Here is a 19,216-nt window from a genome sequence, read left to right on the forward strand (position 1 = left end):
GGGAAATTATTCACTCAGACCACCTGGTCTTATCAAATTTCTTTAATATGTTTCCTTCTTTCTGTGAATTTGCATGACAGCAAGAACACAAATCATGGTGTGCATTGCTAGTCCTTTAGTATTTTTATTTGCAACCAGCTAAAGTCCACTTAAATTAAATACAGAAAGAATGAAAGAAGTAGTCCGTAGTAAATAACTGACTGCATTTGTTTTCTCAAGTTCATTACCTTTATAATTTTAAAACAAAATTGCCTAAACAGCTTTATAATTACCAGACTCTCTTCAATGCTGAAGTACAAATATAATGCATCCAAAAAGGAGACATTGTCATCTTTTATTTTCTTTAAAGAAATGTGCTGCATGTGCACATATTTAATAAAAGATGTACAGAAATGTGCTTCAATTCACTGCAGTCTGACAGCTACTAGAGTTTAGTTGCTATGTGCAGTGGAGTTTTTGGATGTTCATGGGAATATTTTAGTTGCTCCAAACAGCCCAGTCAGAAGGTGGCAAACCTTCACATAAATCATCTTAAAAATAACACAGTTGTGATACATAGTCAGAGAAATATTTTTTTAAAGATGGGTCAAATCCAGAAACCAACCATCTTTAACAAACCTCGATGGATTTACTACTGAGCAGACAGAGGACAAAAACATTTGAGGACCTGGACATCAACCCTCATAATGATTCCAGGAAGAAAAAGGCCAGAGAATAATTCCTAGAGCAATGGCAGGTTGTGTTTGGAGGAGGTGATGCTTGTGGGCAGTTTATCACCCCTCTCTCCTATTCTTAGTTCAATGCAAAGGTCCAACATACAGCCAGCAACAAGAAGCAGCTCATAATTCTCCCTTGCTATGAATAGGGTTCTCTTGGCCAGCTTGGCAACCTAAAGCAGCATTAGCTCATGAGTTTAGGAGAAGAGGATAAGGGAGACATGACAGCATTGAGGGAGAGCTGCCAACTAAAAAAAAAAAAAAAAAGTAAGATATTACTCTGGTCTGAAACAAAAGGACAGTTACATAAAGGAGACAAAGTCAGTAAAATTATTCTTTTATAAAGACATACTGGAGGGGTAAGGATGTAATATTTGAGGGTGGAATACTTTACCTGGTTTTGACCACAAAGTAAACCAGTCCTCTTTTATTGAACAGCAAATACTATGTCATCCACTTCCAAGCAAACTTCACAGATTATTTTAATGTTTATCTCCTTATTTAAAAATGTTTCCACAGCTGCGTCGTGGGTGCATATGCAAAATTTGATCATCACAGGAGCATTTTGTCTGTGTCCTACACATCAAATTTTCCAAATACCACCCAAATTCTGTTACCTTACTCAGAAAACACTGCCAAATTATGGTCTAATCCCAGAAGGAGTTGCAGAAAGCAAAGTACAAGTTTTTTTAATCTTGCCCTGAAGAACTTTGTTGAGTCAGTGGAGGGACTGAACTGTCTTCATAACAAATAACCAGTCCATGTTCAATAACTTTTGCTGGCATGGCCCACACAAAGAGAAAGAGCTCTCCAAAATTTCAATGGGAGTTCTTCTGGGCATCCTAAACTGCAACTGGCACAGCAGTGCAAAATCACAGTGCAAATATTATGTCTCTTTGGAAGTTATGAAGCAAGTCGCACTTTCACCCTGAACTCTTACACATTTTGAGGAGCTCTGAAGCTGGAGTCCCATTTACCACATGTCATTTGATCTTAGCAGTGTGCCATGTCTAGCAACCCATGTGAGTAATTTCTTTACCTCACAGTGAGTCAAAACTCACCACCTGCTCATATCTGAACCCGGCCACCAGCTCAGAAATACTCTGTAACATATATTATCATCTTGGGTCTCCTGTCTGAGAAGTCTTTCTGAATTGCGCTCTTTCTAGTATCCTTCTAAACAGGCATTTCCACCTGCTAAATCCAAAATATTATTAACTGCTGTATCTGCTACAATGAGCTATCAAGGATTTAATGCATGATGTGAGCTTGCACAATAGGAAAAATACAGCAAGAGCACTTCATCACTGAAGATGCATTTGAAGCCAAAAGACAAGATGTCCCAGATAAATATTCATATCCAGGAGACCCCACAGTTCATGAGACACTCAGAAGCAGCTGAGTGTCCAGTAACATTCCTTGTCTTCAACCTGATCTATCAAAACTCAGATAATTTTCATTAAATCCCCATCTATTGCTACTTGCTACAGCTGATACTTGTCTTGCCTTGACATTACCTGGATGTCCTCTAGATATGCAAGAAAGCTGGGTGAAACAGAAAAAAGTCCAGATAGCCACCAAGATTTGTTTCAGCCAAGAAAATGATCCTTTCTTTTTCCTTGGTGCACACAGTTGCATAACCTAGTTTTGTGTCACATATTTCTCCCAATGTAACACTTTTAAAATCAGTAATCTAGAATATTAAGAGAAATGTTTTCTTCATCTTTCTACTAAAAGCCCTAGGGAATGATGTAAGTTGGATAAAAGTGTTCAACCAAAGCAGCTTAAACAAAGCTGGAATAAACACTTTACAGCCAAATGACAGAGTAAGATGTAGTCACAGAAATTTGGTGAGTTATTTCTAATAATGAATACATTAGGCGAAAACAACTGGCATGGAAGAATTTAGGAAAAAAAGGTTTTGAAATCAATTTCATATCATGTTCAAGAGGAATGTTTTTCTCAATTTAATACTGACTCCGCAATTGTCATTATTTCCTAAGGCCCATTCAACAAAATTAATATAGAAAATGGGGAGCAACTTATTATGAAACAAATAAAATGGAAGAATCAAAGGGTAACATGTTCAAGAATATTTTTTCTGAGTTTTATTGATATAATCTATGTAGTACATACATCCATTTATTAGATTTATGGCTCTATTAGTAGAGCTGTTTCCATATGTCATGAGATTTTTTTCACTTTTCTTTGCAGCTTTTCTCTGCTCTTGTATCTCAAGTCCCAGCTTTAGACAAACACAGGCAAATGTTTCAAAACAACTTAAACATTTAGGGAGGGAAAAAAATATGTAAAATGAAGGAATAGACCCTACATCAGCAGAAGATCTTTCAGGAGGCAGCCAGCTCTGCTTGTCCCTAAAAGCATGACAACTCAGGGAGAGATGGGTAAAGATTTTCCCATCCACAGTGTTTATGTCTTTTTGGGATATTGGCTATCCTGCCACAGAGTAACATAATTGATAACAACCCTTTCCCTTGTGACTTCCCCTGTCCAACTGTTCATGATGAAATGGCCTTTAGGGCCAAAGCTTTCTTGGGACTTCATTTTGTGAGACTTTTACAACTATTTATACTGGCACAGCTGAAAGATAAGTTGGGATTTAGATCCACTTAGCACATGTGTAAGGAGTTCATGCTTTTAGCTTAACTTTGCCACTGACTTTTTTCCCTTCCCATGAGAGGGAGGATTTTTTTTCTGCATTTTCTCAGTGGCAAGCTTTTTTTAAACAGGGTATTTATATTCTTGAGATGCATGAAGAGGTATTAATGCTGGCAGAAGGAGACAGTGGGAAAAAGAAAAAGATATTAGAATCCATTTAATAACCAAACAAATGATTGTGACAAAGACCTTGTTTTCCATTCCTGCACTCCTCACCTTTGTCCCTGCCAGCATTAATCACCTCTACAGCATCTGTGTCCCCAGGCAGTGCACTGCATGCTGCTTCACTGAGGAGATGCTCAGTGTGTATATGGATTAAGGTCAAGGTGGAAAGTACACCTGCTTCTAAGCTCAGTGCTACATGTCCTTACATGCTGGAGCTTCTCTCTTCATTTAGAGAACTGTGTTTAGATGCCTTTTGCTCCCAATGTTATTGCAGCTTTAGGGATAAAATGAAGGAATTTCAGCAAGATGTAGTACAGGACCTAGCAAATACCTTTTCTTGTTGCAATGTGTCTTCAGTCATTTAGTTCTACACTCTTCCATATTCAATTAAAAAGAATCTATAGCTGCTACCCCATAGAGCTTATCTAAAAAAGAATTAACTTCAAAAAATAAAAGTGAGGGGGAAATTGCTAAGAAACCATCATAAAATTACTATTCAGAGAGTACAGCATACCAATATCACCAAAAACCCCCAGGTTCAATCTTGGAAACTATTCTCTCCCTGCTGCCCTTCCCAGTCCTACCGCAATCCTGCCAGTGATTCAGCATCAAAGTTAAGTGGATGCAAAATTCAGCACCTGGGGTTTGCCCTTTTTAGCAGCACCAGGCCCCCACCCCATGTTCCCAGCTAGGATTGTGTCACCTTCTGGGACACAGCCTGTCCCAGGACTTTGACAGAAAGTTCTCACATGAGTCCATCCTTCACTCCTCTGTGGTGAATGTCCTCCTGGTTTTACAGGCATGTTGCCAAAGACAAGGGGATTAAGCAGACTTATATCTCTTAGATAAAAGGCCGTAGATTTCAGGCTCAGTTCATCTGTTCCCATCATCTCATTCAGCCCAAGTATGAAACTTTCTTCTCCTTCTGAAAAGTACAGCATCACAAACAATCACATATTATTATTACTTTCAATACATAAAGCAGTTTCATGCCCTCTGGGAGGGGACACCTAAGACTTCAGCTTGCAAAAAATACTGAAAAAGACCTTTTGCAAATTCACACTTTCTGAAATTCTGATTTATGCATAATGCTCCAAATTTTGCACATCTGTCTTTACAAGGAAAAAACCTGCAAAACACAGAAAATCCTGCAAAACACAGAAAATCACTTCTGCTTCTGCAAATACCCTCTCTTATATGGTATTCAGATAACAAGCTCATAATGTTATCACCAAAAGCATACATTCCCTTCTTGCAGGACTCTTCTTCATTTAAAACCTCATAAAAGATTATAATTGTTTTAACCAAAAAAAGCATGGTAACACATGAAGCAGGTGTAGGATCCAACCCACCTTCATGCTGAGCTTGTGCTACAGCACAAACAAGAGAGACTCCTTCATGTAAGCAGCAAACATCAAGGTCCCCTAATTCTCAGGAGACCTTTAGAGCCACCTACTCACTTCATCAAGGGGGAATTTATGGACTCAAATCAACACCAACACTTCATTAAATGCCTAAAACATAGGAGCCCAAGTTAGGGAGACTAAATCTCTCCTGATTACTTTTAAACCTCCTCTGGTTTTCTTGCTGGACTACAAAAGGAATTGTTGTCCTTTATTAGAACTTTTCTTGTCAGCTGCAATATAGACACACACATGAGAATAAAGCGGGTGGAAATTTCAGTTCTTATTCTTTCCCTGGTTGTGACCTTCTGAATGATGCTTTCTTGCAAAACCAGTGGTGACCAAAATGAGGGTACACATCCTGAGCTGTTGCTCATGCTGAAACCAGCCAGTCAGTGCCACAACCATGACTGCATTAAACATGCTCCTCTAATTACACTTCCCAAAGTGCTTGGATTTTTTAGAAAGACAGAATCAAAATGTGCCATATGCGCCACCCTCCTGTTAGAAATGTGATGAAAAAGACAGTGAAAAGAAAAAAAAAACCCCTCTGAATGTTGTTATCACTGTCCTTCTGGGCCTCCTGAGCCCTCCCTGCTTCTTCTTGCCAACAGCTCAAACCACCTCACGCTGCTGGCAGCAGTGCAGAGGCACTGCCTGGCTGCACAGGGAAGTGGCAGAAAAGAAGGATTTTTCCCTTGGAAGGCTGCTTGCAGTCTAAGTGAGGAGACTGCCCCACAGCCACAGGGCTTGGAAGATTCCTGCTTTCTGCACACCTTGAGCACTATAAACAGTGGGCTAACAAATGTAAAGTCCTCCAAGAAAACAGTACCCGTGGCCAACCCAAGCTCCAACAAACCCTAAGCTGAGCTGACTTAGACATGACTGCAGGTATGACTGATAGCATTTTCCAGCAAATTCAACAGCTTTATAGAAGTAGTTCTGACCAATGCTACCTCTGAATATGATTACATGGAATCATTCAGCAGTCACACACTTCTAAGCTATTTTCATTAAAGTTTTATTCTGTTTATGAATCAAAAGAAATTATTTCCTGCTGCCACTTTATACAGTAATCCATTGTTTTACTTTCTCTAGGGAGATTCTTGCACCTATGAGCAATAAGGACTGAGAAGCCTTAGCTCAGCTAACTACCCCTTCACTGCACATTGTGGAGCTCAAAAACACATTTGCAGACTTATAAGTGCATTTACCCTGCAAAGCAAAGGGTATTTGCCATTCTTACTATGCCCCTTGCTAATATTTGTCATGGCTTCTTTGGGCACTGAGATTTTTCAATGAAAATATCTAAAAAATTTAAAAGGAAGAAGATTTTGGCAGAGGGAAATTAGAAGAACTGAAAAATGTCTTTTATTGAATGGCATAAAAGTTGCAAACTGTCTCCTCACTCTCCTCCACTTGCATCTGCAAGGCAAAGAGAGGAACAGTTCACCTCTGCTGAGCTGCTTCTGTTGCTGAGGTCCAACAAGCCACAGCATCCCCAGAAGGAGAGAAATTCAGGTAAATAAGGCATTACAGAGCTGTGCATTTAATTTTGAGCAGAACATAAACTGGGTCAGCTCTCTGGTTTCATTGTGACCCACAGTGACACAAAACATGAGCATTTCTGATCAAGCCCAATCATCTGCTTCTGTGCAGTAGCTAAGGGATGCTGATCCTTCCATGTAAACCTAACCCAGCTTTGCCTTCAGCAAATCTTGTATTTATGCTTTAACTGCTTCCTTAAGTAAACACCCCACTGCCTGCCTGACCTTCCTATTATGCTTGCCCTGATAGCAAAGATAAATGCATATTTTGATGCTAACACATATTTTCTCCCTAATTGTATCATCTGAGTCCATTAAGAACAATTTTTCCCTATCCTGTATGTCACAGCACATAGGCAGACTCCCCTGAATCACTGATTTTTGGTTGTTCAGGTTAGACTTAACAAATGAACTGTTTTTACTCTTTCTGTGTGGCTTGCACTCTTAAAACCCTACAGCATTTCTTTACCCTTCTTTGAACCCTCACCATCTAAGATATAACATCTGCTGTTAGTTAACACATGTATGAGTTCATCCAGGGTTAAATAGGATTGACTGAATTATGGACACTGAAAACCATAACAGTGATCTTGACCAATCTGACTATTTTTTAAAGTTTATTTACTGCCATATGAAGACAATTCCTTATTACAATTTTGCAGAAATTTGCAGAGCCAGAATAAGTGGTACCCCTAGGCAACTTTCTCTCCTTTAAGCATGATTTTGAGATGACTTTTTATGTTTCCCAATAATATCACTGAAAACGATTTTGCTCAATTTGAAGTAGTCAAAACTGTTTGCAAATGTTAAATGAATATTTCCATCTACATAGGAAAGCTTGCTCTAATTTCCACACAAATATATTAACTAGATCTTTTTGAACCTTTTTTGCTTCAAAATTTGTATTTATTTTGAGATTGGGCAACTGGAAATGTTTGGGGTTCCCAATCCTCCCACCCCCAGGCCCCAAGTATTTTACTTAACTATGAAAGGAAATCAAGTGAAGTTTAATTATGGTTTGGCAATAGTGGAACAGTCAAAACTGTAACAAATGGTTTTCTGTCATGGTAACAACCCTTTCAAACTGCACTTGTCTACCGGATATTAACATAATAATTAATTAATTACTTTTGGAGGGGGATGGCAGCGATGTATTTACTAACTCTGAGGAAGCATCTGGTTTAAAATCCTACCCTGCTTTTGCTCAGTTTTATAGCTGACTGGATCAAGGCTGAAGAAGGTCAGTAACTTGGCTGAGGTCAAATTTGGTTTTTGGGTTTTGCCTGCCTTTATTCCTTCCACCATTACGTGAGGTTGTCTTGTAAGAACTTGGAAAATACCTCAGAAGATAGTACCTTCAAATATAAGTCCAGAAAAAGAAAGAAGTTAAAAAATTATGACCGAAAAGTATGGCATGATGGAGAGAAGTTTCCAAAAACATGGCAAACTATCAACTGGAAAGGATGCTTACTTTAGGTAAAAACAGAAGTCAAATATACAAGCAAAACAACACAACTTTTGGTCAAATTCTTCACCACAACCTAACTTCAACTCAGATTATGTCAATGCACTCTATAGAGACAGTAAATATTTAAAGAAAGATTAAAATAAGGCAGAAAAAGTAGAGGATTACTCTACAGCTCTCCCAGCAGGACAGAAACAAGCTCCACCAGTCCCAACCACTGGACTCTGACTCTTACACACAAAAAACTCCTAATGTGTCCATCTTCTACACTGATACTGGTGTCAAGCTGTGCTTGGAAGTAACCCAAGATTTACAACATAGACTCCATCAATAGAATATATTTGGATCATTTCAAACACGAGAAATCCAGCTTGGAAGAAATTCATCCACGGACAAAACAAAAAAATCCAGTCAAGGCTCAAAATTCAGATCCCTTTACTAAGGGTGGCAGAAATAAATTGCTCCACATCACTAATCTTCTGTTGCCTTCTCAGCTCAGATACCTCCACACACTGGAAACACATGAGAAGAAGCAGTGAGCTGATCAGAAATTTGGCAGCCTTCTTCAGTTGTCCAAGCTGAGCTAAACATAAATTAACAGGACAAGGGGACACCACAGGGCTTTTTTTTCTTAAAAGCAAGCAGGAAAACAATTCATATATTCACATTAGAAGAAAGTTCCCAAGAGAAGAAAAACAAAAATATAATAAAAAACAAAAAGGAAATAAAAATGCCTGTTTTAATTATACAAAGTTAAGATTATCAGTGAAACTCAGGAATATTTTCCACCTGTGAAAACACATCTTCCCTGTTGTTTAAAGCTCTCTCTTTCCAAAAGCTGAGCGGGTGCCTGAAATTCTGTCGAAATTTTTGGTGCCACGAAGATGAAAGTGCCTTACCAGGATCATGTGACCGGTGGAGATGTCCATGTTGGACTGGACCGGCTCCTCACACCAGGACGAGGTGCTGCTGCGGGCTGAGGGGCTGGGGATGGGCCCATCACTGAACTGGGAGGAGACGCTGTTGATTCGGGAGGAGTGCAGGGGCTCGGGGCGGTCAGAGCTCTTCACTGCCATGCGCTGCCGGCATAGCTCCTAGAGAGAGAGAGAGAGGAGCAAACAACCCACAGTTAAGAGTAATTACAGGACAGAGTCTACTAAAGACATATGATTTACAATATGTTTCCAGGGCTGGAAGTGTTTCTCCCCTCACTGCAGTAATTTTTGGGCGGCTGTCTGTTCCGTTAAGCACAGCTACAAAGGGATGCTCAATGAAATTACTACACGATCACTGCCCTAACCTTTCAAAAGTGCAATTATGACTGCATGCACATCTCCATATAGATAACCAAAAATCATATTTTGGAGCTTGACTCCTTTAACAGATATATATTTTTTTCTCCCCCACATTCTGCAAAGCCAGTTTTGAACCACACAACCTCCTGAAGTTAATGGGGTTGCACGGGAGTAATTGAGAGCGCTGCTTGGCCCTGGATATGCAAACTCAGCACGCTCAAGGCAACTGAATTGATGTGCTCTCCAATGTAAATCCTCCTTGATAGATGCCTCATTTCTCTTCATTAAAATAGCAAACTCGCAACACTTCCTCCCTGATGTGGGGCAGAGAGGATGAAGAATGACATTAACGAAGAATAAAAGCAGAAATCTGTCATTGTATTGTTTAAGCAGCTTTGGCGAAGAAAGAAAATTCAAGCTATCACACACACTAATGCAAGTCATGTTGAAACACCAAAATAGATAGCACTGGGAATACGTATTTTCAGTTGCTCTCATGCATAGAATTTGTGCAAATATACAGAATTCTGGTTAGGTAGCAGAAAATCCTACTGGTAAAACCAACTCCTGATAATATAAAATTCTGATTCTTATAGGATGAGCAGACCCACAGTCACACTGTCATGTTGTAATGCTGTTAGAATCAGTTGTGGTGGTGAGATCACAGATATTGTAATAAAATGATCATTTTTAACATATGACTACTGTCCATGAGGGGTCCTTGGCTGCGAGGCCCCTTGGCAAGTCTATAGGATGTGGCCAAATTGCACACCCAGCGTGGGTACACATTTGTCTCAGATTACTCATTCTGCACAGATGAGTACTAAGAGCTCAATCTTTTGCCTCAGGCTAACAAAATAATACAGGCTGAAAAATTCATACCATTGGAATGCCATGGCTTCTGTTTTCTTATTCATTGATAATTTAGTTGCAGCCCAAGTGCCATCAGTAGGATTATCTGAAAACCATTATTTATCAACTGCAATAAAATCTTCTTTTCAGACAGGAGTTTGAAATATAACTTAAGACTATGTCTGGGGCTTTTTTATAACCTCGCAAACTCTAGGAGACTGAAGGGGGGATCCCAATCCATGCAGCAGCAAGCATTCAAACAAACTCCCTGAAATCATTGTACAGTCTCCTCCTGTCACCACATGACAATGATTAAAGACCCCTTCAAATATTCTTTTCTACCAAAACTTCTGTCTTATTTGCCATTAGAGATGCTTATGTGGACTTTTACTATTTGATAGTATCTAATACAGGATGTATATGCATATATACATACATGTATGCATGCATGTACAAATTAAGATACACTGAGATAAAATTTGTAACATTTATAGACAGGATATATTTCACTGTCTACTACAAAAATACAGTCAACAGAAGCTTGAGAAGCAAAGATTACTAATTCTATGTGGTGTCAGTTGTTGGAATAACTGTACAGAAGATTGTCACAAGTGAAATTGCTACCTGACTCCATCATTGCATTTTTGTATATTTATTGATTTTGTCTAGGCCATGAAAGAGTTTTTCTAATTTTTACTAAAAGTAGGTGTTTTCCACACTTGAGTGATATTTATTCTGTCACTTGGTACTTTTTAGCTTCCTACTAACCTTAACATGAAAAATATTAGAAAAATAAATTAAACTTCAAAAATATGCTGAATTGAGTCACATATATTGGTGTTAGATAGGTCAGTTAAACTATCAGTATTAAACCCAAGACTTTATTTTTTAATAAAGGAAAAAATGTCGTTGTGTCTCTTATTTTTATATATAGGAAGAAAGAAAAAACCTCTTTTCCTCCTTTTCTCTGGAGGATCACACACTTTATAAGAAAGGCTAGCAATAGTCCTCAATGTCTATTACTAACCTCAGAATGACCCTGCAGTAGTGTAATTTCAAATCCCCGTTTTTAGCAGATTTTGGAAAAAGTATAACAGAGCGGAAGCTTTTTAGACAGGAAAATAAATCTACAAAAAAACCAAAAAGCTGCTCAGATGTTTAGACATCAGCCATTCCTAGAGGGAATGGTTTATTGGACTAAGCAAAAGTATAATAAGTAAAGGTATAAAAAAAAAAGAAGTCTGTCACATAATTGCTAGAAGGATCTGTCTTCTGGCTAGCATGCCATGTGGCGTTGATATGAATTTATTATATTCTAATAGACATCCTGCCACTTGACTCACCCCAACTCTGTGCTAACAATAGCATTTGTACTCAAACAGGATCTTTGTTTTTAAGTTGATCTGTTCCTGCTGTTCATATCCTGCCTCAAGTCATAATCCTCTGCTTTTACAAGTGGTTGCTGTGGAAAGGATTATAGACCTCTGTTAACAAAAAAGAACTGAGATCAAGCGATCTCTAAGAAATTAATGTACCATTTTTACATGAATTATAATGACAAAAGAAACAAAATTATAGACAATTGGTTCTAGAACAGATTAACCTCTAACCAAAAGATCTTTCTGTACGTAAACTATTTAATATGTTACTAAGAAATGTTGTTTTATAATGAAGTTTAACATGTTTATGGACCTTGTGGAAGAAGGTGAAGTCGAGAATCATAACAAATTTAAATATGTTTAAAAAATATATACCTTATCTCAAATATTAACATATTTCTTTCCTGACATATAGAGAGCCAAAACAATAATTCCCAGAACTGCTGTAACTGTCAAACACCTCAAACAAAGCAACCACGTCACTGCACTCTGCTGCAAAAAATATTTAATGTAAACAGGAAGGTCAAATCATAGCTGAAGCAAAAACGCCCCTGAATTTCTTGATTGGAGTTTCAAATCTCCATGACAATGGGTTTTCCCCTGCCTGTAAACAGAAGTTTTTGGGTTGAATTTATTTCCAGATCAGTCTGACAGCCCTCGACAGCTCTTCCTTCCCCCTCTCCCAGCCAGCCCAGCCCTGGCTGAGGAACCTGTCCCATCCCCACACACACATCAGCCACCTCAGCACAGCTCCAGCTTCTGCTTCTCCAAAGCCACCTCTCTGCCAGCCCAGCCATTCCAGCCCCCACTTGGGTTTCTAGCCTGGCACTGCAGGGATAACCTGTTCAAGACCACCACACGTAAAAGCTTTGATGCACAGGGGAGCCACATGGGCTCCCCCAGGACATACAGACAAGGGACAATCAGCTCAAAGCAGGAAAATGTCTTTATGTGGAATTTGGCCTTGAGATGGGTCATCAGTGTTCCCCTCCTACAAAAGGCATTGGGAACAGTGGGGTCTCACAGTGTGGGGTGTTTCACACCATCCCATGGCACTTACTGAGCTGGCATCTCTTCACAAATGCACAAAGCCCTGGATGGTTCAGACCCTCGTAAGTTGCCTGTGTCGCCTGTGCACTTCTCTGCATGCTCAGGTATGCTCTGCCTTCCTCTCCAAAATATTTACTCTCACAAGCATTTTGCAAATCAGCCATTTACCAAACCACAACTAGAATTCAAACTTGACTAAAATGTCAAAGCTTCATACTGTGACAATGACACAAACTGTATTTCTGTATTGTCTCAGCCATTAAAAATATTTTCTAAGAATGAATTCAATTTACTGCTGCATTTCTATATTTAGCAGAGTGGCTGAGGCTATTTCTGCCATGCTGAGACTCAGTAATGTCTAGCCATTGTTTGTGTATAGTTTGAGTGCCATTCTTCATTTAAAAACATCATTTACACCTAAAAAAGCAACCATAATGCATACAGTGAAAGATGAAGAAATGATCCTCCTGACCTTCAGGCTATGATCTAATGGATGGGTTGGACATAAACATTTATTTAAAAGGTAATTTGAAGTTTATGACATTATTTCCCATCACATGGGAATTGCTATCATACTGAGGCACTTACTCTGTTTTTTATTTCCCAACATTTATTATCAAACTTATATGGCGGTCACATGCAGTATATAATGGAGAAGTAATATCGCTGCATGACAAAAACTGCCATAACCAAGATAAATATTCTGTAAATAATGTTGAGTTAAATGAGTTCAAAGTACTGCACCATGATCATCTGCAGTGAGCTTTTTATTTGACACACAATTGATAACCTTAAACAAACCATAAACAGTATTCTTGGAAACCCCTCAATCCTCTTCACAATGAGGTTCTAAAATATTCCTCATACTTGGCTGTCCACACAGAGACAGGGAGAAGCACGAAGTGCAACTATTTCCTCAGGTACAACAAATAGATTTTCAAATCCATGCACTCCACTTGTGAATGAAGCACTCTGCAGCATAAATGTAGCTTATTCACATTTAAAGAAGGGCATGAAGAGACTTGCTGCATTTCTTTCATTGACAAAATTGAGAGCCAATGTTGCCACCATGTTTTGTTAGGTGAGTCTCTGAACCTGAAGAGGTAAGAAACTCTCCTCTCAAACAAGGAGGCATCAAGTCTGTTCAGAAATGGAGCCCACAGATACCTGTCCAGGCTGGTTTGGAGGTGTGACTTCCTTACCAGCAGAAGTGTTAGGCCGTGTCACCAGCCAGTGACAGGCGCTGTGATTTCTGCCACGTGGCTTTGTGAGGCTCAGCAGCCACTGGTGTCACGGAAGGGCAAGGCAGCAAAAGAGAGCTCAGAGAAATTTTCATCTGTCATCTACTGGAAAATCTACTTAAGGAAACTGGAAAATCCATTGAAGCTACAGTGCTTACTGTAATGTTTGGTTTTAGAGAGAAATATATGTATATGCCCTGGTAAGGATTATGAGTACAGGTAACCATAAAAGTAAAATCAGATGTAACTGAGGCTAATGGGTAATATTGAATCTTTTCTCTTGATTTACTCACAAAAATGGAATTTGAGAAGCTCAGGTGACACAGTACAGGCAGGAGAGCTGACTGTAGCATCCCACTTAAGACATGGCCAGTGCTCACCTGAGCTCTGCAGTCATTAAACACGAGCCATTCCACCTCAAAGCTGCCTCCAGAGAGGATGCTGCAAATACTTAATGCAAATTCTCTAAGCAATGCCTTCAGGTATTCCAAGTCCAGTCAATGATGATGGCACATGAGTCATTCTCTTCTAGCTGGTATCAGGAGCATGAAAAATGTTCAGTCCAAAGCAAACAAAAACAGCTTTGTATCTACAACACTGCTCTTCTTTCCCAGCCACTGTCACCTCAGATCTGACAAACAGGAGATCTAGGATCTGAGGGAAATGTCAACTTTTCAGTTTATTTAGAAAAAGAAACATAATTTCATTACTATATATTAATGAAAATAGATTTTGCAACTGATCCCAAAATTTGCACCAAACCAAAAATTAAGTCCAGGAAACAGGGCTAATATTTCCACATTTTAAAGAATATTTTGTTTAGCAAATTAAAATAGAAACCACTTGAGTTAGTCCAGAAACAAGTGTGACAAAATTATTCTAGAATTAACAAAATATAAGGAAGAATAAAGCTTTCCATGGATAATTATTAAGAAAATGCAGAGACACTAAACAAAGAAATTACTGTTTATTAAAAGTGATAGCTGAGTGTACACCAAACCCTTCCAACCTGACCTGACTAATATTCTATGAATCAAGAAACAAATCTGCTTAAGCAGGCATGATCACAAGAACACTGTGTTAATTTTTTTGTGAAATGAACATATTCCTCAGATATTTTAAATTAAAATGCTGACAATTCTAAATTATTCAAGACTACACTTTTTAATAAAATGCATAATGAAGATTAAGAATATATGTAATCTATATGCTAGGTATGGAGGAATAAGACCTTTAAAACACCTTTTTTTTTTTTTCCTCAACGTGAGTACATTTAATTCAACAGAAGTCTCATTCTCCTTTTCAAGAGGTATTATTCACAGAATGAGCTGAGGTCTGCACATACAACCTGGATTTCACTGTTCTGCAATGGATGCAGGCATAAGACAATGAGATTTAAAAAATGAAAAAAATAAGATAAGCTCTTTTTTTCACAAATGGATCTAGGACTATAAACATCATTATTCTCTAACTAAATTTGCTTAGTGTTACTACAGGGTGAAGCTAAAGTCATTTGGCTGCCTTTGTTTTGCTTTTGCATACTTGATAAGCTTTCAGGTGTTATAAATTTAACTTTAACTTATTTACTGTATTTGTAGCTTTGGGGATAATTACAGCTTTATTATAATTTATTTTTGAGTTATTGAAACATACTTTCAAGCTTTAGCTTGATTTTAGCATACTTTTAGTCCAGGAATAAAAGAGCTGTTTACATACATGGAATATTTGCATGCATATTTTCTATCCTTCTCAGAAAAAGCAACTATATCTGATATCTGTGTCTCTTCAGAGAAGGGATAAAGGGATATATTGAAAAAATGACTGAGAGTAAGATTTTGAAAGACACAGCATCAAACATATCATTACACATCCACACTCTGGACAATTCATTTTTATCTAGACTTGAATGTGATAGATCTTGGGAGGAACAGAAACAAAAAAAAAAAAAAAAAAAGAGAAAGAAAAAAGAAGAAAGCAAAATAAATTTCTTTGACTGTCAATGCAGCCTTCATGTGTCCAGTTCAGTTCACTATCTGCCCTCTTGTACCACACTCTGTATATCTGAATACAACTCTGAACCTTGGGACAGGGGGGATTACTTTGCTTGATTTTTAAATGATCTAAAACCCAGGGATGCTGTTTCTTTTTGAGAGCATCACAGCCAAATACAGGCTTGAGAATCATTCTCCTAACAAAACCTCAATTTTGATTGTGGCCTGTGAAACCTAAAATTTCAATTATTTTAGCATTGTGTGTGCTTCCTGGTGATGACTCATGTCATTATCATTCCCCTTTCCCCAAAAAAGTCGAGGCCATGAAGAAAGGGAAAGGCAAAGAAAACATGGCTAACTTGAAATGAAAAATTACTTTTCCTTTTTTTTTTTTTTTTATTTCTTTGATTTCTTTGTTGTATTCCCTCTCTTTAAATTCACACATTTGCACAGCCTTATCTTACCAAATTGAATGAGAAGCCATCATGGTCTTGTACACATCTCCAGGTGTCCAGCAGACATAAAAATTGCACAGAACCAAAGATCCTGCCTATGCAATACAGCTTGAGAAAATAGTTTTACTTTTATTCTTTCAGCAACCTCTCATCAATGAAGAAGCAATCTGAATAGTCCAGAAGCTCCTGAAGGAGGCAGATACCTTTTACAAGGCTCACATTGCCAAGGAAGACATGACAGCATAGGTCTAATGACATTTCTCTGAAATAATGATAATATTGCCCTGCAATCCATGCCAGGAAAGCACAGATATCTTTGGGGATAATGCTGCTTTTCCAAGGGTCACTTAAATTGAAGACCATGTTTAGGTTACTCAGCTGGGTTTTCCTATATAATGTTTTCCTATACAAAAGACCACTGAGTGGGACTGCATGAATATGACAGTTTAGAGCCTTTATTTCTAAAAGTTTCATGAAACAAATGCTGACTAAACAGGACTCCAGCACCCTGGTCTTCACAAACAGGAGATACACAATGAAAGGTTGTGATTCTTTAGACTGATTTGGAAGAGTATCTTCTCTGCATGATGACATCATGGTAGCTTCCCAAAGAATTTAAAGAATTTAAAATTACCTGGATGACTCCAAGGAAATCAGTGTGTGTTTAGAATAGGATATATCTGTAAACTGTGCACCTGAAGTCACCTGAGATCTACTGGTGTAAAAGCACCCAATTTTTTTTTCTCAGGTTGTCAGAGTTTTACTGGCCTTGCAGTTCAGACAACTGCAATTCTGGAAGTGACGGTATATCACACTGACCTACCTGCCACAAAAAAAGCGATTTCAACCAGTGCTGGTTTCTAAATTGCATTTCCCACATTTCAGCTGTGCCTGCATGTAATGTTTTACAAGTATATGAGTATATGGCAAGTATGAATCTGGAAGAGGAAAGATTTCTTAAAGGAGTAACCAGAGAGATGAAAAACAGCACACAAAACAAGCTTCACCTTTGCCATATTTTGTTCATCTTAACTAACTCTAATACATGCTCATGAGGGCACAGCTGCTCCTTAATATGAATTGGCTGCTCCTTAATATGAATTGGCACAGAAAATTCCCCACAGTGCGAGCCACAGAGCCCAGTATGGGTTACAAATAAACCATAGCAACAATTGAATTAACCTGAAAGGCCACGCAGAACCACGTGTAAATCCATCGTGTGGTTTGCCTTTGTTTAACCCACCCAAAGCCTGACCAGCTTCCAGCAGATGCCAGTGCTTTTAAAGATAACTGCCACAAATGTTTCCTTTCTCACTCCCAGCATTTATAGTTGCCTGGGGCCCAAAGTAGGCAAAAAATGCAGTCCCAAGACAGCTGTAGTTTCTCAGCAAAGCTATACATTAAGGCTGTGTAGTCCACTATTTTACTGCCCTGCAGGACTGAAAATGGAAGATCATTTCTGCTAGAAATAAGAATTCCCGGCAGCCAGCAGAACTCAGTGAGCATTCCAGCCTGGAGAGAAACAAAATAGCCACTAGTTTATTTCTACAAATGTTATTCTACCCCATTGCAAAGACTAGTATTGCTTCTCCCTAAATCTGTGTAACTGCATTCATGGTAACAGAGTTTCGAAAAGCAGTCAGAGAAATGGGAAAAGAAATCCTGCGACTTCTAAAAACCCTCAAATACTTTATTTTTTTTCTCCACAGAAGGCAGACATACACCAGAGGTGATGCAAGGATAAAGGAAGTATTTACCAAAGATGGTCATCAGTGACAAACTTTTTTTTGTAACATCATCTATCATGACAGTCAAAATTGCCAGTCATTACCCCCTCCTGATTTGAAAACTAAACTCACTGCTTTTCACCCACTCTCCACTGAAAAAAAATTGAATCCCTCATCAGCTCTGCTGGGAAGACCAAATGCAAATTTAATGCACAAATGTTAAAAAAGGATCTATAAAGAACAAAGTTGCTACTAAGTCACATTAGGTTATTAAGAACCACATCTTTGGTAATACAGAGATACCTTATTAAACTATGGGAACAAATAGTATGTATGAGTTTCCTTATGTCTCTGAGTACAGACATTTTTTCTATCACACATCACAAAAGTCTTCAAGGATTAAAAAGTGGTCAATATTTCTACACTTTCACTGTATTGGTGTCACAGAAAATACTGGACAAACTAACAGGGATTTAATACTTGGTACTGACGGTCAGAGATACAGAGAGACTTCATATTTTGGAGAGGACAGCAACAGCAGCAAAATGCACAGTTTTTCATGGGTTCTCCCATGTGTCTCTGTACAGCTGTGTACAGATGGATCAGGGCTGTGCCCTGAGAGTGCCTGGCCAGAAGAGACCTGCGCCTCTCTCCATGGTCCCTGACCTGTCCCATGGCACTAGTTCCACCAAATACCCTGCAGCAGCAGCAGCAGCAGCAAGCAAGGGGTTAATGTGTGTCTTCAATCAAATAAAACGATTTCCCTGGCCATTACTGAGATTCTGCATTTTGTTTTCCCAACCCATGCAAACACAGGGGGTCACTTCTCTCCCTTGGACCTCTCCACCAAGCACCAGTTTGTCTGCAAGATGCACCACAGGAACAGCACAGGAGGACAAGTTCTAAGTAAGCCCATTTCTTCAACGTTCACACTCATATTTGGATTATTTTAAGACCTTGGGCATGAAGCTACAGGCGTCTTCTAAAACATTATTAGCTCCTTTATCACAGATTTTTTTTTTCTCATGTGGCTCCTTTGGTTTTTGAGATTCCTGCTAACAACTTGTGCATCAACAACATTCTGCAGAAAGTGTTGCTTGTTGCAGTTGTATTGTGCTGATAGTTTTTCTTCTATTAGTCTCTTATTTTACATACTTAATGTAACTGAAAATTTTTGTCCTGGTGGCCAAAGACAGAATAAAAGTTTCACTCTTTCTTCAATTTCTCATTTTATACATTTTTTTCTTTTCT

The 19,216-nt window shown here is 38.6% G+C and overlaps 1 protein-coding gene across 1 annotated transcript in view; it reads right to left on the reverse strand.

Annotated features, from left to right (window-relative positions):
• The window catches only part of PTPRN2 (protein tyrosine phosphatase receptor type N2), a 634,871-nt gene that overhangs the window by 76,661 nt on the left and 538,994 nt on the right, over nucleotides 1-19,216 (reverse strand). Inside the window, 1 exon segment of the mRNA XM_074552744.1 lies at nucleotides 8,875-9,069. Within this exon segment, the coding sequence (XP_074408845.1) occupies nucleotides 8,875-9,069 (195 nt within the window).

Source organism: Zonotrichia albicollis, chromosome 1 (genome assembly GCF_047830755.1).
Source record: "Zonotrichia albicollis isolate bZonAlb1 chromosome 1, bZonAlb1.hap1, whole genome shotgun sequence".
In the NCBI taxonomy this organism is placed as follows: Eukaryota; Metazoa; Chordata; class Aves; order Passeriformes; family Passerellidae; genus Zonotrichia; species Zonotrichia albicollis.